The following is a 24,887-nucleotide window of genomic DNA, read 5'->3' as shown; positions in this document are numbered from 1 at the left end:
ATCACCGTGCGCTGCCGCCAACAGCGTGCACATCTAGTCTATAGTGATCTGTGGTGCACATTTGTGCGGGTACGCACGCCGTGGCCTGCTGCTTCTCGGTTGCACACCTTTCACTTGCTGTAAAACTAAACTGTATGCTGCAGGGCAACATACACCTATTTAGACAGTCGATCTGAAAGAGTAAACTCTATTCGTGCGTCGGAGCTGACACACAAATTTTTTATTATTTTGTTGTATATAACTTTGTTGTGGGCTCTTCTTGGAACCCTCGTAACTTTAATTTTAAATTTTCGACTAATTATTATCATAATTAGTTTAAGTTTTGAAAGTGCTGTGTGACTATTAACTAAGCTTTATTATCCACTATATTTGATTGATCGAGTTTTCAGCATATTCACCGACTAAAGCGACTTAAAAATTATAAAACCCATCAAACCAAACTAGACACTATCCAGTCCTTCTATCATCAGTTCAAGAATTATGCTAAATTATTTTGTTAAAGGGTCAGTTTATTTTGTATAATACCTTTTAAAATGCATACAATGAAAATCAATAACATTCATTTTGTGTTAATTTATGGAGTTCAGTTATTATTATTTTTAACCGACTTCAAAAAAGGAAGAAGTTATCAATTCGTCGAAATCTTTTTTTTGTATATTTATTTATCTTTTCTGTTTTCCACTTATACCATGGTCTAAGGCTTAAGGTTTTCCAACACTAAACTCATAGACAAAAAGAATATTTTTTTAATCACTGTCATGGCTTTAAGTTTTGACTTCTAGTACATTTAATCACGGATCCACAGTCCTAACATTAGTTTTTAATAAAAACAATTTTCATTAAAAAGTTATTTTTAATTGTTTTTTATATTGCTAATAAATTAAATGTAATAAAATAAATTAATAGATATAATTTAATGTTAAAGCATTACGAATTACATTTCCGACCGCACTTTATAATGTCAAAGAAAATGTCAAATGTTACAAATGGCTACTTTGTGTTCGTCTTGTTATTTGCCGTATTTAAATGTGAATCACTCGTAAATACTCTAAAATGTAATCATGCTAAATGAGACAAGAATCTAGTAAGCCTCGTGCGTTAAATATTATAAACTACTAGGGCAAGAACAACGGAAACTGCGATGTCGTCCGAGAAGGCACCTGAAATAAAGAGCAGGGAGATCGATAAAATCAAACGTCGTCATAAAACCGACGACACTGTTGTTTCAACGGTGTTTAAAGGCAGCGAGGATACATTGCAGCATCCGAAAATGGATACAGCAGACGAGAACGCCGGCAAACCTACGGAACTATGCCTTCAAAGCAACACTCATCTCATATCTAGCACAACTAGCAGCCTGGCGGATACGCCCGGTGATTCTGGTGTGTTATGCTTGGATAGTGAAGCTTCGGAAGCTACTAGTCAGGCTCTCATGTCGCACAGTCTCATCGGAGCGGAGGAACTCACTTGCGATAGTATTTACGATGCAGCGCCCTCCGGTTCTCAGGATATGATCAAAAGCACCAACAGCAGTATAATGACTCGTAGTGATATAGACAACCAAAACGTCGGCGGGCCCGACGATATCGTCCCTGAACTTCTAGTCGAAGCACACACAAAGCCTATGTACGAAAACCTACCAGATGTTGTTTTGAAGGCCTTAGAAAGTGAAAAGGTTTGTACAGAGGAAACTAAAAAATCTGCTTTAAGAATGTCTGAACCTAAGAAATCCTTGTCTGAAGACATTGTGTATAGGAGGAGGTGTCGAAAGAAGTCTCAAAGTGGTCCGGGCTCACAAAAGAAACGGGTGTCCTTCCATGAGGACATTTTAAATAACACTAAAACAGACAATATTCATATTGAGAGAGGTTTTATATCTTACGGCCCTGATAGCTCTTACTGTGATAGATTTAGGCAGCAAAACACTACTAATGATAGGTTCTCGTGGTGTGCTTCCGGTGATAGGACACCCAAATATGCTAAAGATGTGGCCAAGCAAACTATGTCTGATATACTTACATATGGAGATTCAAAACATGATAGGAGCGGAATATTTGAGTATTGCCCAGTGTATAGACAGAGTAATGACGATAATAAAGACAGAGATAACAACAATGAACCCAAACCAAATGGCAAGTTGTATGACTGTGATTCCAATAGCTCAGATTCCAATTTCAGTTGTGATTCAGAGTCATCCTCTAGTGAATCACTATCCTCACACTCAAATAAAACTGAGACATTGCAGGTGCATAAGAAAACTGACAAGACACAAAAATCTTATTCCTGTGATGGGTTTGAAAATAGTGGTCATGTTGCATTCATAAGAAAAACTTATTTCTCAGAAGCTGATATTGATCAGTCCCATGATAGAAAGAATAAACCACTGGAAGTAACGCAGAGTCCCATTGCAGTAAAGTCAGTACTTAAGAAAAAGAGATACATCACTACCAATATTGTAGAGGAAAGAAAAAACAATAATAAAGTGTTAAACCTCCTTGATGCACACAACATAATAGATTCATTGAAGAATTTCTATAAAAATTTCAATTTCAATTTTGCCCCTGAAAAAGGCTTAGCAGAATCGACTTTTGAATTAAATAACGTTGTAGAAGCTTTGCCCTGTGATGTGAATCAAAACAAAAAACTATCAAAAAGCTTAGATTCTGGTTTCCATATGGACGATGAAGATGATTTTGTTGAAATCAACTTGAACTCTCAACCTCTGGAAGCGGACAAACCAAAAGAATTATCCGGATCTAAAAATCCGGTTGCTGGTGACAGAACACCAAATGAAGGATCACCTCGGCACAAACTCACACTCAACATGAAAAATCAACTTGATAAAAAACTTATAAACAAAGATATACTACCCTCACTTAGTAAATATGTAGTTAACTGTGAAAGCACAGTATATGAGCACAAAGGTGTATCTTACAGTTACGTCCATGATACATTCCAAACAGCTTTCGAAGCACCAAAGGAAACATTTGTACCCATTCCAGAATCTACTCCAGTAAAAGAGTTAATAATGTCTTCCAGCAAACAGGACTTGAGTTCAAAACAGTCTGATATCGATAGCTCAAGTCGGACGTCAACACCAAAGCGTCAATATAACAAAAATGTTCAAGATGAAACAGATCAGAAGAATGGCCTGTCTAAACATTTGTCTTCGCCCAAAAAACAAAACGTCAACAGATACAGTCGCAAGTCAGCATCAACAGTGCAACAGAAAACTGAAGAGCCACCACAACCGATCAGCGATAACTGTTCCAATACAGATAACTCTACGTTGAAAGGTGCCGACGATTTCAATGATGATTTCTTTGACAGCCCTTCATTGCAGAAACTACAAACAAACAAGTCAGCTTTATTGAGCAGATACCTTAAAAATGTTTGTCAAAGAAAAGACTTGGAGCTGAAAATAAAGAACAATAAATTCTTTCAATTCAAGATACGAATGGAGAGAGAGTTTCCGAGCATTGTGTACCCGTTCAAAGACGTGTCGGAAACGTTCCCCATTTCCGCGGCGAGGATGTCCCGTCTCATTGACAAGGAAATGATCGAGAACAAAAGGCTGTCGGTGCGATTGCTGACAGCTGAGGAGCCGTCGTATTTCGATAGCTTCGAAGACAACGTCGCCATTGAATGCAATGAAAAACTGAGGCTCCAGATATTTTCGTACCCAAACGAAACTTTAAATAGGGTAAGAAAGAATTGTGAAACCTAATTACACTTGCGTATTGACGCGTAAGCTTTCTCGTAATTCTACCTTAATGACCTACTTACGTAACTCAAACCGAAATTTCGGCCGATTTATTTTACCCAAATTAATAAACTTTTAAAGTTATATAACAAATCAAAAACTTTCAAGCGTTAGTAACTAAAAAACTCTAGTAAAAAATCTTTCAACCAACTTTTTAGTAATGCAATTTCATTTAATTTCATTCAAAAAATTCAAATAGTAGTGGTGTTAAACAAAAACACAGATGCTATCTCTAAGGCGAATCTAGTCAAGATTGGCTTAGCAGAGAAAGCGAGAAATTAAAATAATGGGCGTAAATTACGCTGAGAAAAAGTGGTCCAAATATTTTTGAGTCATAGTTTTTTTCTAAGAGAATATGTTGCTATGTTGTTAAATATTTCCAATATTCCCTTTAATTATTTTTTAACTTCCTACAATATCTCAACAGCCAACAGACAAACTTAACTTATTATACTTTGGCTGGGCAGCGTTCAGAAAACCCCGCGACATTTTTTCGTTCAAAATTCCTCAGTGCTTGAAGACGAAAGTCTTTGAACAGTGCGTGTTGCTAGTCATGACGTACGGATCAGAGACTTGTTCAATGACTATGAGCCTTATTAGAAGGCTCAAAGGAGCCACTGGATGGTGGCGACTTGAGACTGTTGTTCTTGGAGGTCCATGCAAGAGGCCTATGACCAGCAGTGGACGTCTATCGGCTGATAAGGAAATAAGAAAGAAATTATTACCAACTTAAATTTAATAAAGCATTTTATTTTCAGATGATGAAAGTCCAATCACCATACAATATGGAGGATGGATCGTGGACTCCTCTGCTAGTGTTCATAACAGACTATGCTCTCTATGTAGCCAGTGTGAGGCCGGGCGGTACAGAATACGATATTCTGTGCAGATTGCCACATAATGAATTGGATGCTATAGCGGTGAGTCTTTTAATTGACCAAAAGTGTCTGTAACTTTTATTTTGATTTGTTTTATGTAAAACTAGCGAACCCGGTCAAGTTTCGCTTTGACTAATATGCGGTTATTCTCTACCATTCCCTACTCCTACTCTACATCATACCGATTTTTAGCTTCCTACCTTGAAACTGCAAAATGTCTCATATAAAATTTCACCCCCCATTTTAGGGAAGTGGGTGGGAAGTAAAACTACCTAACTAACTAAAAGTAACCTATGTCACTTCCCATCCTTTCAACTATCTCCACTTCATCATCATTTTGTGCTTCATCGTCATTAAATAAATATTTATAGTGGTAATTTAATCTACGGAACCCTAGACTCCGCGTGGCCCGACACGCAGTTGTCCGTTTTTTAACCCATTAAAAAAAAAGGAGGTTCTCAATTCGGCACGTAAGTTTTTTTTTTTAATGTTTGTTAACTCATAACTTCGTAATTTGTAACCGATTTTAAAAATTATTTTTTCGTTTGATAGAGTATACTTCCAGATTGGTCCCATTTAATTTTCATGAAAATTGGTTCAGTGATTTTGTGTTAAAATGAAAATAACTACAACTAAAATCTTTTAAATATGACCAATATTCCCATTCCCCTCCAACTAGTCGGTAAAGACAGTATTAGGAGTGGGTACGACAATAGACCAACGGGGCGGGGATCGAACCACCACCCCTCCGTCCGATGCCCATATTACTAAATTCAAAAAAAAATGTCTATAGCGTTTTACAGTCGTCGTGTTGGGTTTTTTTTTCAACTACACCTACTTAAGAATACTTAGGTTATTAAGACAAATCTAACGATACCTTAATTACGTAAATCCGTTCAGGGTTTGGAAGATATGAGGTAATAAAGAATATTACATACATACAAGATACGCGCGAAAAACATAACCCTTCTTGCAGTAGGGTCATAAAAACATATAGGTAATAGGTATGTGATGATCGCAGACAGGTTTATAACACATGATAAACTTGAAATAACCTGTCAATGGCCTTATTACTTGTTGTTGTTTATAATAAGAATTATAAAACTATCTGAGCTATAAACAATTAATTGCGATAACTTCATAACACAAGCTGATTGCTGAATCACCACTTATCATACTCTAACCTGACCTTTCGATACCTGCACGGCTATTCTCTAACGATGTTTTGTATAACTCGCAAGTGCGAGTATCGAATTCACCGCTGTCTTTCTCATTCTATAGTATCGTGTTAAATAGAGAGAGATAGAGGTGAATTCGAAAGTCGCACTTGCGAGTTATAAAAATATCGTTACAGAATAGCCTAGCTGTTCTCGATAAACATATCTGATTCATTTTACTTCTAACATAAACATGGCATCTAACACACCTATTAGAATGTGGTAATTATTTTTAGGGTTCTGTACCTAAAAAGAAAAAAATACGGAACCGTTAGGTATAGGATCATTTTGTTGTCTGCCAAGTCACTTTATCTGAAAGTGACTACCTAAACCTACATCTAGTCTACATTCCTTGAAACTGTGAAAAATCAAATTTCTAAGTTAAGTCAGCCATTGACGGTCAATTATTATCACGTTTCTGCAGCACAAACGGCAGCGAGCGTTTTATAAGTCCAATTCACGATCACTTATAGTCGTGGGTGCTGCAGAAACGTGAGAATAATTGATCGTCAATGGCGTGCGTTAGCTTAAATAAAGATACCTATTCCCTTTCCTATAATCTACATAATATTAAGTACAAGGTACAGAGATGTTACTCGTATACTACAAGTTTAGGGAAAAATCATTTGTAATTAAATCATAAAAAATATTCTTTAAATACCTAAAGTATGTAATCTTTCAAAATAACTACAAATTTATACGGAACTCTCGGTAGACGATTCCGACACACATTTGTCTGGATTTTTTTAGGTTGAGAGTCTGGACCCTTGAAATCTAATACCACCAAAATCCATTTTTTGGATTATGTTAGCAAACTTTTAGCTATAGAAAGATCGCTTTGCACCCTCTCGTACTGCTGCTATTAAGAGCTGTTTATATTTACCTTTCCTGTATTCCATAACAACTCGTTAGTATAATGCGACATGAATAAAGCATGACTTGCAATTCGTTGTAGATTTACAAGTCGATTAACACAGTCATACTCTTACGGTGACTCACACGTTCCCCTCCTGTTAAAACATTAAGACAAATAGGCCTTGTACCAAAGATTTTCTACTATTAGATATGTTATGTGTCTACAAAATCGCCACAAAGTGATCTGAATTTAGCTACTCCACTGAGCGCACTCATGCACCATTTTGCTTACATTATATGTTTATTTATGTACTAGCGGACGCCCGTGACTTCTCCGCGCTCTGACCTCCTTGTTTTGGCCCTATCGCAAAATCCATTCTTAGCGGACACCTACTAACTATAAGCTACCTCCCTGCCAAATTTCATCTAAATACCTCAAGCTGCTTACTTCTTGTAGAGACTTCGCGTTGAACCGTTGACCTTTTGCATATATATATTAAGATAGGCACTTATTATAGTTTTTAAACTTTCTGACCACATTGTAGACAATATTTAGGTATTAGGCTATAGTTAAATAGTTTTCATTGTTTACAATTCGACTAAATGAAAATATGACAATTAGCCACTTTTGTCCGTCTCAGTTTCGACGCGGTAATGACATGTCTATAGTATAAAATCTTTGCCTTGTATCGTGCGCATTTCACTCAAGGGATTGCGTGTTCTCTTTATATTTATAACCGTTTCTTTGTATGAGACTATAGCTTGTATAGCTTGATTAGTTATCGTCGTATGTAAAATTTATTTCGGTCATATATATTGCGTACTGTTTATGAATTCAAAATATTACGAGCCACTTGATGGATGTTAATTGTTATGTGATGGCACAGATTAAAGAATAATAAGCAGATAGTGCGCACGTAACACGACAGTGTCGTAGCCGTTCCAAATACAAAATTCAAAAACGAATACATTCTCGAGTCAGTACGACACGAAGCGTCGCATCAGTAACTTTCAATATTATTCAAGAAAAATGGCGTCTTATGTTTTAAATACATATACATATTTTAAAAACTGTTCACAAAAACTAAAGAAATAAGATGGAGTATTTTTTAATTTACGTAATTGTTGTTAGAGTTTGGCTAATGAAAGTAGGAAATGAAATCGCCCGCCAAATTTAAAAAATAATTTAAACAAATTAAAAAACACACGTTTTCATAATTTTTGTAAATTATTTTTTGTTACAAAATAAAAACCCTTATATTTCTGTTATCTTGCCAAGAGCGTGGTATTTTTTTTACTTATTTTGAAGAAAATAATCTTTTGATTAATCGCTAAAATTTTCTGACAATTTCAGTAAGCGAAAGTAATATAAACTGCTTTTAAAGTCTGTAATTTTTTTCCTCTGCTAAAAGCGAAAAAAGTAAATAACCATTTATTCTTCCTATCATTTAATCTACCAAATGCCCCCATAACGCTTTAGTAACTGCAAATTTAGCATCCCGGGCTCCTCTACTATTATAATTTTATATATTTTTTCTACAGCATATATCTCGTTTGTATTACGAGAATTAAATTTAATTATGTATATTCTTGTTCTATGGAAAATTATACAGTGATAATTATTCCACATTAAGTAGGTATTTCTTTATTCCAAAGTATAGAACATTACGACTCAAAAAACTTTGTTTGTTGAAAAATTTTCGAATTAAGAACCTATTTAGTTTTTTCTTTTTTGTTGGAAAAAAAAAGTAATTTGGATTTTTTTCCTATTAAAAGGTTGGTCCAGAAGCGCAATATATCCAAGTGATAGATATAGCCGGCAACATTGCTTGTTCTGTCGTGACCGGCGAGTCGAGTCTCGGCGCAAGACTGGCGTCATCTCTGGAGTGGAGTGCAAGAATATCGCCGCTGAGGATCCAACGCCCGCCTGCAATGTTGCCGCTAAATTGCCGACATCTTGCTTCAGCGGTCACTAGACAGAGGCATGAGAAGAGGGTATGTATCATTGTTCTTTTACAAGCTTTAATTGACTTTCGCTTTGAACAATTCCCATATATTTACCTGAATGTGACTGAAATGTTTTATGATTTTTCAAGTCTGGTGACATTTTACAAAAAATATAAAAATAATTTGATGGTGCAACCAACATTATCTCCACATGATACTCTTTCTTTCATGGTACTCTTTGTAGTAGGGACTTGGAGTTTTGAATTTTGTGGAATCACGTTCTGTTTATGTACCCTGTTTTTAAAAAAACTTTTTAATTTTTATTTTAATACGCCTTTCGCGTTCAAGTACAGTAACTAAAAAATATACTAATAAATAATACAATACCCATGAATAGAGTCGCCATGTTGCGATCGAAGCACCCTCAATCTAGGATTTTTATTTTTCCGTTCGGGTTATTAAAACTAAATGGAAGAGGGCACGACAATAATCCTTGAGTCCTTTAACCTGAAATTTTAGCTCTTACATATATTATATTAAAGACGAACGATTTGATTGTTTGTTTGTATTAAATTAGGCTTGATACTACTGTACTGATTTCAAAAATTGTTACACCATTAGTATTCTACATTATCCTTCATGAACAAAGGCCGTATTTTATCCCCGTATTCCGACGGGAATGAGAACTCCGCGGGTAAAATCGCGAGGCATCTGCTAGTAGTTTATAATTGTGACGTGACGGGTAGCAGCGACAGTGATTGTACCATTATTTTGTGGCAGAGGAAACACCTCGAACAGGTCCCAGGACTTGTGATCTTGGGAGTGGGCTTAAGGCATCTCTTTAGAATGCATCAATACTCACTTTCCTGCCCGATATGTTATCTATGCCCACACTAAACAATTTATGATAAACAATAATTACAACACAAAACATTATTGCACAAAATCACTAACATGACTGGCAGCGTGACGGTGTCTACGCTGCGTAACAAACAACTGAACTCAAGTCATCAAATGCCCTCTTATTTATAACCAACACAGATACCTCCCCTCTACAATAACATAAATAATGAATTTTAATACCACCTGTAATCGAGGAACTTCTAACATAATGCGATTGTTTACAGGTGCCACCGATCCTATTCTATGGTCGCGCGTGTTCTGGTGACGCAGAAGACAGACTCATAGAAGCCCCCGGCGCGTTTGCGCCGCCTCTCGAAGGGTACTTGATGTGCAAGACGGAGAAGAGCAAACGCTTTGAGCCCTGCTACTTCTTACTAAGGCAAGTATAGGCTACTTGCCTCTTTTGTAAACAGTGTTTAAACTGAATTATGGAAGTATTATAAGCTATATTTTATTTTGTCCCGTCAATAATAGCCAGTAAAAAATTTAATATAAATGAAAAAATAACAATTAAAAATTGAACAATTGACGTCATTCATAGAGATAACAGCGTGATTGTCGTTTTCAGCGATGTGATTTATTACGTCACCGCAAGCGCTAATCACAAACCGATGCCTTGTAGCGAATGACGTCACAGTTTATGATTAGCGTTTGCGGCCTCTCTCTAGTCTGGAGACATATCTGACTTACCTCATCGTTTTCAGAGAATCATAACACAAATACATACAAAAGTATCAAGTCCAACTAAAAATGTTTTATATTTGAATAACAAGTAAAACTATTATTTTCTAAAATTTATATCTCAAATTCCGGCATTTCTGAGTTTTACCAATTTGCTTTGATGTGCGATTGTGTATATTAAGAGCCGTGATATCCCAGTGGATATGACCACTGCCTTTAATTCGTAGAGCGTAGGTTCGAATCCGGTCCGTGACAACTTTTCAGTTGTGCAGTTTGAGAAATTAAATGAGGTAACCTGCATACCAGAGAATTTTCTTAATTCTCTGCGTGTGAAGTCTGCCAGTCCGCATTGGGCCAGCATGGTGGACTATTGGCCTAATCCCTCTCATTCTGAGACGAGACTCGAGCTGTACAGTGAGCCGAATATAGATTGATAGTGACAATAATGATTTTTTTTTTAATTTCAGGGCCGGAATCCTCCACTGGGGTCCACATTCACCGGACGGCACCCCCCTGCCTAACAACATATCCCTGCGCACAGTGGTGGGGGTAAGGAGACACGTGGACTCGTCCCGGAGACCACACTGCTTCGAGATAGCCCTGGTTGACTCCAGCAGGCTGTTGCTGGCAGCTCCTGATGATCCTACTGCTTCCTCGTGGTTGCAATCGTTGCTTCTTCACGCTGCCCAGGTACTATCATTTTTTATATAAAGCCGGTAGCATCTTTGTCCATGCCACAGAGTGAAGCTCATACAGAGTCTTCACAAGCAGCGTGGTAAAGGCGGTGAACCCATGAAAAAAACGAACGTCACGCGTCTCCTTGACATCTGTTAAATATGAACTTTTTTCATAATTTGTATTTCAAAATTTAACACTTATACCTATTACGTAATTTAATATAATAATCATTAATAACCAATAAAAAAATACTTCATCTTATTTCTTTAATTTTTGTGAACAGTTTTTAAAATATTTAATAATATAAGACGCCATTTTTTTGGATAATATTGAAAGTGACTGATACGACGCTTCGTGTCGTACTGATTCGAGAATGTATTCGTTTTTTAAATTTGTATTTGAAGCGGCTACGACACCGACGTGTTCCGTGCGCTCCATCTGCTTATTATTCTTAATCTGTGGTCCAGCGTAGTGTAGGGTTCTGTCGGTGTAATTTTTTGTTTAAAAAATTTCATTATTCGGTTTTTAGTACGTAATAGCATGTTCACTGTCAACGCCACAGTATGGGCAATTTCGTTCACTTATTTCATTTATTTTGATTTATATGATGGCATCCCTTTTATAGGTACTATATAAGGGATGCCATCCGGGCCAAGAGCTGATTTCAAATTTTTTTTTAATTTAAAATTGGTGGACGAAGTTATGAGGTAACAAACATTAAATAAGACATCGAATTGAGAACCTCCACCTTTTTTTTTTGAAGTCGGTTAAAAAAGAATCGTTCTTCAGGCCTTAGAAGAAAAAGATGGTGCGAAGAAGACAGACCTCCGTACAGGCGGCCCCCCGCCCGCTTGCACCGTGCTGGTGACCCCGTACGAGGTCATCAGCCTACGGGACACTTTAGACCTGGCCTTCGTAGCCGGCGCCGCTGCGTACCTCAAGGATAGAGGCTCTGACGCTTTGCTCAAAGGTATGTTAAGTGTAAATAGTCTCATAAGTCTCTTTTTGTTTCTTTCTTAGCTTTTAATGTTGTATAAGTAATTATAATAGCCAGTGCATAGTAACCCAACTGTGGTTTATGTTGCATTATGGTTAGGCTTAATTTCATAATGTATTTTGTAAAATCCTACTAATATTATAAATGTGAAATTTTGTATGGATGTTTGGATGTATGTTTGGATGTTTGTTACTCTTTAACGCCGCTACTACTGAAGCGATTTGGCTGAAATTTGGAATGGAAATACATTTTACTCTGGATTGACACATAGGCTACTTTTTATCCCGAAAAATCCATGGTTTCCCGAGATTTGCGAAAACTGATGATCTTGATGATATGAATGTTTGTTACTCTTTCACGCCTCGACTACTGAACCGAATTAGCTGAAATTTGGTATTAATATATATTATAGCCTGGATTAACACAGGCTACTTTTTACCCCGGAAAATCCATGGTTCCTGAGGGATTTGTAAAAAACTAAATTCCATGCGGACGAAGTCGCGGGCGTCCGCTAGTAATAAATAAAATAAATCAGGAAAACTCAGAATCTTTAATTCTTGTAAACTTACTTTAACTTGGTCGAAAACTAAAGATTTAGGCATATATTATTGTGTATATAATATATGCCTAAATCTTAGAACAAAACATAAAAACATTGGAAAAACAATATGTTTTAACTGCAATTTAAAGAAATACATATTACAAAACATACGGAAAAAATATAACAAAATTTAAAGAAATGATTTAAACGATTTTACAGTTTCTAAAATATCTGGTTCGTAAAATCAGTCATTAAAGTATGTTTGCCATTAAAGTTTAACAGTCCCCATAAGTATTAAAAGTAATAAAGCTTAATTATTAAAAGTACTAGCGGACGCTCGCGACTTAGTCAGCGTATAACCCTACCTCTACCCTACCCTACTCTACCCTACCCTACCCTACCCTATATATCTCCAAAATATATAAAAGAAAAGACTTTTTTCATATTTATCTCCAGAATACATTGAAGAGATGCGGACAGACATCGAGATATTGGCGTGTGGATCGATAAAAAACTTGACAGCTTTCAAAATTCCCGACACTGATGAAAATTGGTGTTGCTTGGTAAGTATTCAATTTATTCATTACATATATTTAAATTTTAATTATAATATTATTATTTTCCCTCAAACGCCTATTTAATAAATAGGTAGCGAATGTATTAGAAAAGATGAATATAAATTTGCTTTGCTAGTACATATTCACTGGCCTATAATCAGTCAGTCGGTCAGAGAATTAGTATTGCTTTACAATGTGGATACTTTTGAGACTCTAGGGATTTTTGGAAAACTATTCAAATTAGTTTTAGATAATAGTTTTTTTAATTAATTTTAAAAATATAAATTAAGAGTATGCTAATAGTAAAGCAATTTTGTAAAAGTAACAGGATATCTGCGATAATTACTTTAGGAGCTACAGGAATTTTAAGGGTCAGATTTGCGGCGCTGCCGCGGATCCCTGAAAAAACGCCCTATACAAAATGGCACGAACTAATGACGTCGTAGGTAATGTAGTGATCGTTAGATTTGTATGTGCGTTTAAATAAAATTACTAATATCTTTTTTATTTCTGCGTTTATGTTTATAGTTCATATATTAAAAAATGTCACATTTAATGTAAGGAAACTAAAACTGTATGAATTTTCATCTAATTACGATAAAACATTTTTATTTGCAAATATCCAGACAATCTTTGCTTTTTATGTATAAATTAGTTAACATTGACCCTATTTATCCGAATGTAACATAAAAATCAATATTCAAACCTAGTCATCGTCCCCATTAGATGGTGTATCTACCATTTGCGTTTTACCCATTAATTATATTCTGTTGTAACGGCTGACAATGAAGATGTGTACGCAGGAGTGGAGCGTGTGCGAGGCGCGCGAGCGCGGCGCGGGGCTGGCGCTCGTGCTGTCGAGCAGCGCCGAGCTGGAGCGACTCATCGCCGCGCTCGAGCAGGCGTACGCGCATCTCACTGTGAGTAATCCTTCTATTAAGTAGACTTACTCTGTCGTCTGTCTGTCTGAGAAACTTCGCGACATTTTCTCGGACTTTTCGTCCGAAATTCCTCAGTGCCTGAAGACAAAAGTCTTCGAACAGTGTGTGTTGCCAGTGATGACCTATGGTTCCGAGACTTGGTCGCTAACTATAGGTCGCTAACTCTGAGCCTTCTTATGAGGATAAGAAGGCTCAGAGTCACACAGTGGGCGATGGAACGAGCTATGTTAGGAGTATCTCTGCGTGATCGAATCAGAAATGAGGAGATCCGCAGAAAAACCAAAGTCACCGACATAACTCAACGAGTTGCGAAGCTGAAGTGGCAATGGGCGGGGCACATAGTTCGAAGAGCCGATGGACGTTGGGGTTCCAAGGTGCTGGAATGGCGACCCCGCACTATGAAGCGCAATGTTGGTCGACCCCCCACCAGGTGGACTGACGACATTAAGCGCGTCGCAGGGATTGCCTATGTCCTGCAGTGAACGTGCATCGGCTGATATGATGATGATGATGAAAGTTTGTATGGATGTTTGTTTCAATGTTTGTTACTCTTCAACACCTCTACTACTGAAGCGATTTAGCTGAAATTTGGAATGAATATAGATTTTACTGTGGATTAACACATAGACTTATTGGATTGACACTTTTTATGCCGAAAAAATCCATGGATTCAAAGGCGCAAGAAACGATTACGCTTTTTACACCTTTGAATCCTTCACAAGGCTCAGGATTCTGAATTAGAATCACTCGCTACGCTTGTGATTCAATTATAGAATCCTTCGCTTGCTCGAAATTCAAACTCGGCACTCGCAGCGAAAACGAACTTTGCTCTCTTTTTGAACATTTAACTATTTTAAAATCGGTTCAGTAGATCCAGTAATTACTTATTTACCCCCTACAAGCTCACAAACCTCTTTAGTAAGATGATGAAAAAAAATTCTCTCACAGCACGAGCCCTTCCCCCTAAGCGTGGTGGAGGCGACCAAGTCCGCCTGCAGCGCCGCGCACGCAAAGTACGAGGCCGCGTGGTCGCATATGTTGCCGCAACAGTGAACATTCTTAGTTTAATCGTTACTCCGTGATTCGTGAGTTATGTTTACATCATTTTTATTGAAGTAAAACTTCTTCACGCACGACATAGGGAGTAAGCTGGTGAATGCGTTACGAAAAGTGTGATCGGCCGAGGCGAACGGACTTTAGTGAAAATATAAAGATAGTTACGTTTCGACAGAGGAGTTTTACTTCAGTGCACACTCGTTATTTTTTTATCTGTATTGATTATTTTTGCAAGAAATACACATAGACAACAAATAATTTCTATAAAACCAAATGCTACTAATGCTTTTTATATTATTGTTATTTACGTACTTTGACGGAACCACTTTAATATTAATACACAGCCGTTTTAACTGATTTCAAAAAAGAAAATTTCTCAATTCGACCGTATATACATATATTTTGTTATATATTTTTTCAATTTAATAGTTCTTAATTTGCGACTACTTTCTATCGAATATCGAATAGGTGAAACTATATTTTTTTTAAAAAGGCAATTAACGTTTACTCGCTTCTCTGGAGTGCGCGACTCTATCATTATATACATTGGAGGAACGCTACTATGAAACAGTTCTGTAAATTACACAAAAGTAACCATATGCCTGATATTTAGTGTAATACTCATATATTTGTGTCACAAATAACTAAATATTAAATATATTGATACACGCTACGTTATATTAAGCAATATAATAATCGAAAAAATTCAATGGTATTTATTATAGTGTAGTCAACCTATTCTGGGATGTTATTTTCCGACTGTGTAAGTGACGTAAGCTCCTTAATGGGACTTCAGTGACGTCACAGGGGGGGTAGGGACAGAAGCATCCCCTGATGGGGTCTGAAAGCAGAAACAGAATTTAATGTATAGCTTGGCAAATTCGTTCGTACCACTCCAGATGGTCCGGGAGGGGTTAGCGGTACCCCGCGCGCATGACTTCACACCCGCGCAGTCCTTTCCCCCCGTCGCCCGCATATCATGGGAGTTTCAACAATGAACTTGCCAAGCTATAGTGGTGCAAGGATAATACTCATGCTCCCATATTCGTAAACATGGATTCAGATTGAAATCTCAATTTTCTTCAAAGTAAAATGGACCTAATCACAACTGTTTAAAGCTTACTTTACTTTAAAAAAAATTGTAGTTTAAATCCTAATCGATGTTTATAAATAAGACCGCTTCAGTTTAAACACAAATGTGTTTAGTCTGTCATCTTACTACAGCCAAAGTTGAACGGACTTCCTGAAATAGATTGACTGTACTCTATTAGTAATATGTCTAAATACGATTCTAAAATAATATACGGAAATATACTATCAAAAAAGAAATAATCAATAGCTAGAAAAGTGAATATATTATCATTGCTATTATAATAAAACATTAACATTGGACTATTCACTGATTTAGTGAGCCCTAATTTAGCGAATAGTTTAATTGAGTATATGCAATATATTCACAGTAATATATATATTTTGGCAGCTAAATTAATCTATAAATAATACATTTATCATTTAAGGACCAAAGGCAGCTATAGTGCATGATATAAAAATCTATTTGTATTCAATGCTTTGTTCACTAACCTCTGCGCAATATAGCTTTAAACATAACCTCTAAAACGAATATAATAATCCTCAATGAATGATAAACGAGTGAAAGAGTTAAAAAAAACGATTTGATAGCACAATATAATTTAACTGTTTATTTAGAGGCACAATTATCCGCCCACTTCAATATAATCGCGTCACATTAAAGTGGGCAGATAATTGTGCCTCTTCATAGTTCAACGTTTAAAAAAAATCATCAAATATTAGAGAATAATACTTAGTATGCAACGTACTTACGTGTTACTGGGTAGATATATCGTAAGATTTCGTATAGACTTAGATTACGCATTATTATTTAAAATTAATGAAAATTACATATACAAGACACCTATCCAATAGTGAAACTGGATAGAGATGTTAAATAACTTAGTAAAAGTGTAAATCTGTGAGGCACACTTATCCGCCCACTTTATATGACGCGAGTATTTTAAAGTGGGCGGATAATTGTGCCTCTGAGTATATATAAACGCGCGAATATATTGCTAATAGACGAACGTTTGGACTAGTAACACAATTGAATTTAAATATCGAGTTGCTCATACAGATATATTTGTAAAGTAAAAAAAACAATAGTAATACTCGTTTGGGTAAGTTGAATTGTAATTTTTTTCTACTTAATTCACTATTTTGGGTATGGTCATGGACGTCATTAACAAATGCGAATAAATCTTTCAAAAGGGAAAGGAGATAGTCTCATGTTGTTGGACGCTATCTTTCCCTTAAGGAAATTGAAATATTTCAAGTGTGGTGGTGGTGTGTGTGTGGTAAACTTGAAATATACGAGGTAGCAAATTATATATTCGAAAAGAGTACATTCAATTGTTTTCTATTCACCATTTTTCGAAATTTCAGTTAACTTTCAGACAACCCATTTTTGATCACAAAACTACTTTTTGTCACTAGTTTGTATATTCGCGCGTTTGTTTCATATTTTGGGAATATTCTGTACATAGTTTCAAGAGTTATTTTGCATGAATGAACCTCTCCCATAATATGTTTCGTCATTAAAATCTGTCTGAATGAGTCTGAATAAATCTTGGTTGTTATACGAACATAAAGCTTATTAATTCCATAGAAGAATTGTCTATTCTCAGGTCCATATAAGTATATCTTTTTACTACTTAATATATTCCAAATATAGTGTATGGTGATCTGTACTGCTATATAAGTTAAAAAAGAAAATAATATATAATTTATATTAAAATGCTCTATGAATTTTGTGAGATAAGTATAATGATAATTGATCATAAATATTAGTAAATTAAAACATGAAATTTGTGTTATATTGATCTTTTATGAAATCTTTCTCAATAGTCTTTTTTTTGAAGTTTTTCCACATTGGCATGTCTAAATAGAGCACATAAAATTTATTGAATTAACTAATTAATTACACATTGGTTTAACTTATTAATTTAGTTAATTTATAAATTTTATGTGCCCTTATATCACATATTATAATTATAATACCGGCTAAAATAAAATTGGTAAATGCGGTCTTATTGTCCTAATAAATTATGCAATGCTGTTAGAGGTTATTTGAATCCAATCAGTATCCCATTAATTGTGGATCAAGTACCAATGTGGAAAATTTTCACTGCTTTTTTATTTATTGAAATTCGAATATTATCAAGATATTAAATATTTACGATTAGTTTGTATTGTAACCCGGATGTTTTGATGAGATGACATTGGCAACTCTTCTCGTAGATTAATCTCAATTATTATGTTAAAAAAAGAGATAATACAAGCTCGCCTAAACGCGTAAAGACAACAATTTCATAAATGTTTTAGGTGTATAGCAAATGTATATTGCGAGCAGAGTTATCAACGTCTAAAAAGAGAAATGACCTTGAATGTGAATAAGACCACGATCTTATTTAATCTTAGGCTTTGAGTTAATAATATTATAATTTTATGCTGAAAATCTAAATTAGTCGTCAATGTTATTTTCAATAAATCCGCCAAGAGTTTGCAACCACTGTCATCGAATTATGTATAGTACGTTTAACAAGACGAGATAAATTACATAAACACTTTGACCGTGTGAAATGCTTACGAGTAGGTACATGCGAAAGCGAGAGACAAATGATCTCTGTCTGTCTTTTGTAAGCAATATCATCAAAAATGTTGTAAATTTTTTTACATACTTTGTCTCGCCTCGTTAAACTTTCGTAGTTTGTGTGACGATTAATGGTCGACAAGTTGTCAGCCTATCATACGTCATATCAAATAACGTCACGATTTACACTTGCAGGTTGCAATACATTTGATAATTTGTTAAGACGAGAATTTCGGCAGGTAAGTCGTGAATTGTATGGAATCAGGAATGGGATTTAATGGTTTGCATGGGATCAGGAATAAGATTGAATGGTTTGTATGGAATCAGGAATGGGATTGACTGGTTTACATTTACATCCATATGTCAAAGATTCAGTACGATAATGGTCTAAAAAGAATTTGGATTATTCTGGAACTTGTGCCAACGTTTGAACAAGTTCTCTTTACGATCCGCCTTGAGGATGAAATGTTGTATTTTTGGGGAACGCGTAGTTCATTCGCAAGTTTCCACGGAATAAAGCGCTTTTTGCGGTGTGCGTCGCTTGGTAGTTTTTGTATGTGAAAAAGGCATTTTTTTTTCGCGAGCCTTATTTAGCTTTAAGATTTAAAGCTATTTTAATGGTTTCGTTGATTTTTTTAATAATTATTAGTGATCAACTTTGATGTTGTTTAATGGAATGGAAATACTCGAATATGTTTTATATTTGTTGGTATTTAATCTGTTATGTATTTAGCAGAGACTAAAAAAGATAGACGGAGTTTTTTCGCAATTCCAGTGGTGATGAATTTATTTAATGCTTAACAATACGTAGGCACCAAAAATATATTCCTGAGCAACTCTGACTGAAGCGTGAATAATGTGATATATTAATAATATCGCCTTACAACATTGTCAATATCTTCGTTCTTCAAAGCATATTATATAATATACTAAGTGGGCGTAATTACTACGTGATACGCAGCTTTCATAATATTTTACTTGTCAAAATAGAGACATTCAGATAGTAATCGTAAAACATAATAAAGTAGGAAGAAAATTTATTTTCTATGGTTGCCTAATGACCCGCATTAAAGTAACTGTCATAACACTAATTCTTCTTGGAATCGATCCGAATAATAACATGAATCTGTTTATATAGAGGTCTCCACAGTATCTTACGAGTAGTATAATTTGTGACTATATGAAAACCGATAGAAATCTTGGCAAAAAGTTTTCTCGACAGCTAGCGGTTTCATTTTAATACGCTGTGCCGTCTATCTTTTTGCTTCTAGTCTAAGATATATAAATGAATAATATGGAATAATGGTTGTTTCAAATGCTTTCTACACTGTTACCTAAATATCAATGTATGATATCATTGTATGTGTATATTGGGCCGCTGTAGGCCGTATTGTGATATTAATGTATTATAAAACGTAGGATTAGGATCGAGTGTGCCTCGGAAGCTTAACACTGGCGCGAATACGTTTGTATGCAAGTCTCTTAAATATCTGTCAGGTTTAGAAGATATCTCTTCAGAAAAAGTATATTCTTATCAATTTAAGACGTAAGGAATATACTTTAAATATATACTTGTCACTTAAAGACGTTTTTGGGTACAAACGTATTAGCGCCAATATCGTAGTAAAGCTTAGGTTACAATTTTGTCATTGTTCTGTTTTGAAAAACAACTTCATCAAATATATTTCAGCGCATTGTAAACTAAACCTTACTACCGATGATAATATGTAGTAAATTCGCATGTAATTGTATTTTTAATACATCAAAGCTTGTTTTATGTATGTTATGTATCCTGCTGGACAGTAAATAATATAGGTGTATAATTGTGGGCAAAACGCATAACTCCTCGTTTGCGAGGGACAGGTGTGCGCCTAATGCCGGCTCCACATTAGTGGCGTGAATTCACGCGCGAATTCTCGCCATGAATTCACGGCAAGAGTCCATGCCCTCGACATTCACAGGTTGCTCACAATCGTTTGAAACCCGCCGCGAAATGGACGTAGAATCTGCTGCAGCAATAACTTTGTTTGCTGTGTCAATATACCAATGTTCAGATGGGTCTGTTTTTGTCCCGTGACAAAGGGTTCGCGCCTCCTTCGCGCGTTCACGCATACACATCCACATTCACGGCCCATCTAAATAGTGGTAAAGTTACACGGCAAACGAAGTTATTGTTGCAGCAGATTCTACGTCCATTTCGCGGCGGGTTCCAAACGATTGTGAGAAACCCGTGAATGTCGAGGGCTTACGTGGAGGGCATGGACTCGTGCCGTGAATTCACAGCACTAATGTGGAGTCGGCATTATATGTACACTGTGAAATGGTTGTCTATATATAGCTCTCTTTTCGTTGCAGTGGAGTAAAAGAGAACGATAAGTAGACAACTTATACATATGGAAATAAGTGGGATATAACTGGCAGAGCTTAATCGGTAACACAAAGGCTATCAACATCGAACAATGTTGTGAGCTCAAATAATACCAATATATATTTTTTTTTATTATTCTTTACAAGTTAGCCCTTGACTACAATCTCACCTGATGGTAAGTGATGATGCAGTCTAAGATGGAAACGGGCTAACTTGTTAGGAGGAGGATGAAAATCCACACCCCTTTCGGTTTCTACACGACATCGCACCGGAACGCTAAATCGCTTGGCGGTAAGTCTTTGTTACATTTTGCTTACTAAATATGTTCAAGAGGTTTTTCGCCCATGTCGTCATCATGAAAGATTTTCAAGGTTTCGGAGCCTATTCGTTACAAACATACAAACAAAAAGTCTTACCTCTCGGTATCGCGCGGTCGAGGACTCCCAGTTATGCGCTCTGCCCATAGTGTTATACTTTTGAGGCGCTTTTATGTAAGTTTATAATCTTTGGTTTTAGCCAATCGCAATATATCAGCTTTGTCATTCATAATAATATATACATAATAATTAATTTTATTCAATTATATTTTTTTATTTTTACATTTTAATTGAACTGTCATTTACTGCCGCGCTGTATAAACTTAATTTAAATCGGTAATAATAATTAGATCGTTTTATTTTTATGACTTATTTTTATTAGAAAAATCTAGCTATATCTTACTACCTATATAATATGGTTAAATTATTATTGTTTATACTTTTTTATTTGTATGAAATGTGTTGTAGTTTTTGTGTGTGTTACATATAAAATCAGCGAAACAAGATAAAGAATGCATAACTAAAGGCTTTCATTTTATAACTTATTTGATATCTCTTATCTTAATATCTACATGCTCTAGATTTGTTCAGAGCCTTAACTACCAGGTTATAGGTTGATAGGGAAAACGGAATAATAATCATGTTAAAAAATAACAAAAAATGGCTATAATTACTTTTTGAAATAACGTTATTTTTTACATTATGTAATATTGTAAAAAATTATTATGTTTTCTTTTTGTAACAATTTTTTTTACAAAAAAAACATAATGAAATTACAAGTACTGAGACATCATAGTTAAAGAATTGATGATTATTATTTCTTTTTTAACCGACTTCCAAAAAGGAGGAGGTTCTACGTTCGGCTGTATGTATGTTTTTTTTTTTATGTATGTCCAGCAAAAATTCCGTCATTTGTGGACCGATTTTGAAAATTCTTTTTTTGTTTTAAAGCGCTTGATTCCAGGGTGGTCCCATTTTTATTCTGTACATGTTAGCCCTTGACTACAATCTCACCTGATGGTAAGTGATGATGTAATCTAAGATGGAAACGGGCTAACTTGTTAGGAGGAGGATGAAAATCCACACCCCTTTCGGTTTCTACACGACATCGTACCGGAACGCTAAATCGCTTGGCGGTACGTTTTTGTCGGTAGGGTGGTAACTAGCCACGGCCGAAGCCTCCCACCAGCCAAACTATAATAGTTTATTTGTATTCTATATCTCGTTTCGTTGGCTTTACTTCACTGGAGTAATGTTAATATTCTGTGATTGTTATTTTACCATTTGTGATTACTTTTTGGACTTTTATTGTTAGTCATTTTGGGCTTTGATCGCTTGAGACTTGTGATTTTTTTCGCCAAAAATTGTTGTCCTGTTGAGATGGAAATGATTTATGGATTTTGTAAAGAAATTGATCATTGTATTATTTTTTTATATAACTAGTTATTTTGGTAAATTCAGTCGATGTGAGGAAAAGTAATAAAGTGCAGTCTCTTTTAAACTATGGACAGACTTAACTGTAATTGTATCCATTTACAATTACAGTTAAGTCTGTCCATAATTTAAAAGAAGAATAGTTTAAAAGAATGTCCATAGTTTAAAGGATCATCTTATGTGAGTATTTAAAAAAATGTTCCAATGGCAAACTGTGTTTGAATTAGAATTTCAAAATTGCAAACACTAAATGATCTTTAAAATTGCTGTAAAGTATGCTAATTTTGAACACTTAAAATTTACTTTCATGCTAGAGAAATTCGACGGACATTCTTTGATACAGAGATGGTTGTCCTTACATCTTCTAAATATGTACAATTCTTTAATCAAAAAAGAGTAAATTAATAACAAAACAAATTATTTTTTACAAATCTAAAATTATTTCCACCTCAACTGTACTGAAATGTTACTAATGTTTATATGCCTAGTTAAATTTATACGTTTTTCGAATATTACTATTTATTGGCAATTGTTTCTCTTGGAAATGCTGTTGTATTATAAAGTTTCTTAATGGTTGTTTCTCACAGTACCTGTTAGTGCGAACTGAGCCGACTCCTCAACCTAATATAAAGGTCACGAAATATCGAAAACCGCTTGAGGTAGAAAGATGAAATTTGGCAGAGAGGTAGTTTATAGTTATTAGATATCCGCTAAGAACGAGTTTTGCGACAGGGTCGGATTAAGGAAGTTTAAGGGCGGACGAAATCGCGGGCGTCCGCTAGTTTATACATATTCGTGATACACGCAGCGTGCTATGGAAATAATCGCGAGAATTCAATAAATTAGAGTAAATCATAAAATGGGAAAGAAAACATTTAAAATAAGATTTTTTGTGGAAATAATGAACTTACAAAAACCATCTGTTCCATCATTACTGTGACAGATGCTCGTATGGTTAATTGTAAATGTCATAGAGATGATGATCAAGCAAGTTTCGAATTGTAATAAACTAAAGTTAGATTTCAGGTATTTTAGATCGACCATTTGAATGTTGCGTTGTTTTGAAATAATACAACTGTATATTAACACTTTCGCTATTCCGCGCGTTTTAAAGCAGCTCATAATTCATAATTACAAGTACTGTGAGAATTCATCCTAAAGGCCAGCGTTAGCGATCAAACTGACAAACTTGCTTGTCAAACTTGACTTTTTCTTAATGCATACTTCAAACAAGTTTGATCGTATACGTGGTCCCTAATTGACAATACGTTTGTACGTGTCCAGCTCTAAGAAGTATTAATATAGAACAATAAAATCTATCGCCTGTATTATTAGTAGGGGCATCTGTTTTTTGAAATAATTACAAATAATTTTCGCAATAGTCGAACACATTGTATAATACAATTTAGATGTTTATTACTTATGTGTATATTCCGTGAACTTTTTCCAAATAGAATTGAAATAAATAATTGAATAACCTTATTTTTTATATTTTTATTGATACTCCGTGTTTAGTTATTCTGCTTCAAAATGCCAGTTTAGCGCATTTGTTTATTGCCGGAGTCAACTAGACCCCGTCAATTTTCAATTTACACAGCCCATTAGCTAAAGCGCGTTGTGAAATTATTTAGAGTGATACAGAAGGAGGCATGTGGCATAAAAACCCGTTTACCAACAGACTTCTCATGTATGCAGTTATGAATGTATGAATGAAGAGAATTCTCATTTGAGCAGTTTACCTCGCGATGTTTTGCACCGTTTGAAAGTCATGATATTATTTTTTTTTTAAATGCGTATCCCTAACTGAAAGTTGGAGGACGGAGGTGCAAGCCCCGGACCGGATTCGATCCTACGCCCTCCGAACGAATGCAGAAGTCATATTCACTGGGCTATAACGGCTCGTCAATAAATAAATACTGTGGGTTATTGTAAACATGTTTACATACTTCGCTTGCTGTCGTAAAATATGTGATTGCCCTAATTAAAATAAACGTAGCATAGATTACTTCTACTAGAGAGCCGTGATAGCCCAGTGGATATGACCTCTGCCTCCGATTCCGGAGGGTGTGGTGGGTTCGAATCCGGTCCGG

General features: G+C 35.5%; 1 protein-coding gene across 1 annotated transcript; it reads left to right on the top strand.

Moving 5' to 3' along the window:
* Nucleotides 1–978: 978 nt before the first annotated feature.
* Nucleotides 979–24,279, top strand: LOC112045338 (uncharacterized). The gene is made up of 9 exons (XM_024081484.2): nucleotides 979–3,703; nucleotides 4,522–4,683; nucleotides 8,490–8,708; nucleotides 9,788–9,942; nucleotides 10,712–10,934; nucleotides 11,712–11,892; nucleotides 12,917–13,023; nucleotides 13,821–13,937; nucleotides 14,907–24,279. The coding sequence occupies exons 1-9, from the start codon at nucleotides 1,142–1,144 to the stop codon at nucleotides 15,009–15,011; spliced, it is 3,831 nt and encodes a 1,276-aa protein (XP_023937252.1). The 5' UTR covers nucleotides 979–1,141; the 3' UTR covers nucleotides 15,012–24,279.
* Nucleotides 24,280–24,887: the final 608 nt, after the last annotated feature.

Source organism: Bicyclus anynana, chromosome 19 (assembly GCF_947172395.1).
Source record: "Bicyclus anynana chromosome 19, ilBicAnyn1.1, whole genome shotgun sequence".
Taxonomy (NCBI): Eukaryota; Metazoa; Arthropoda; class Insecta; order Lepidoptera; family Nymphalidae; genus Bicyclus; species Bicyclus anynana.
This window is presented reverse-complemented; position numbering and strand designations above follow the sequence as displayed.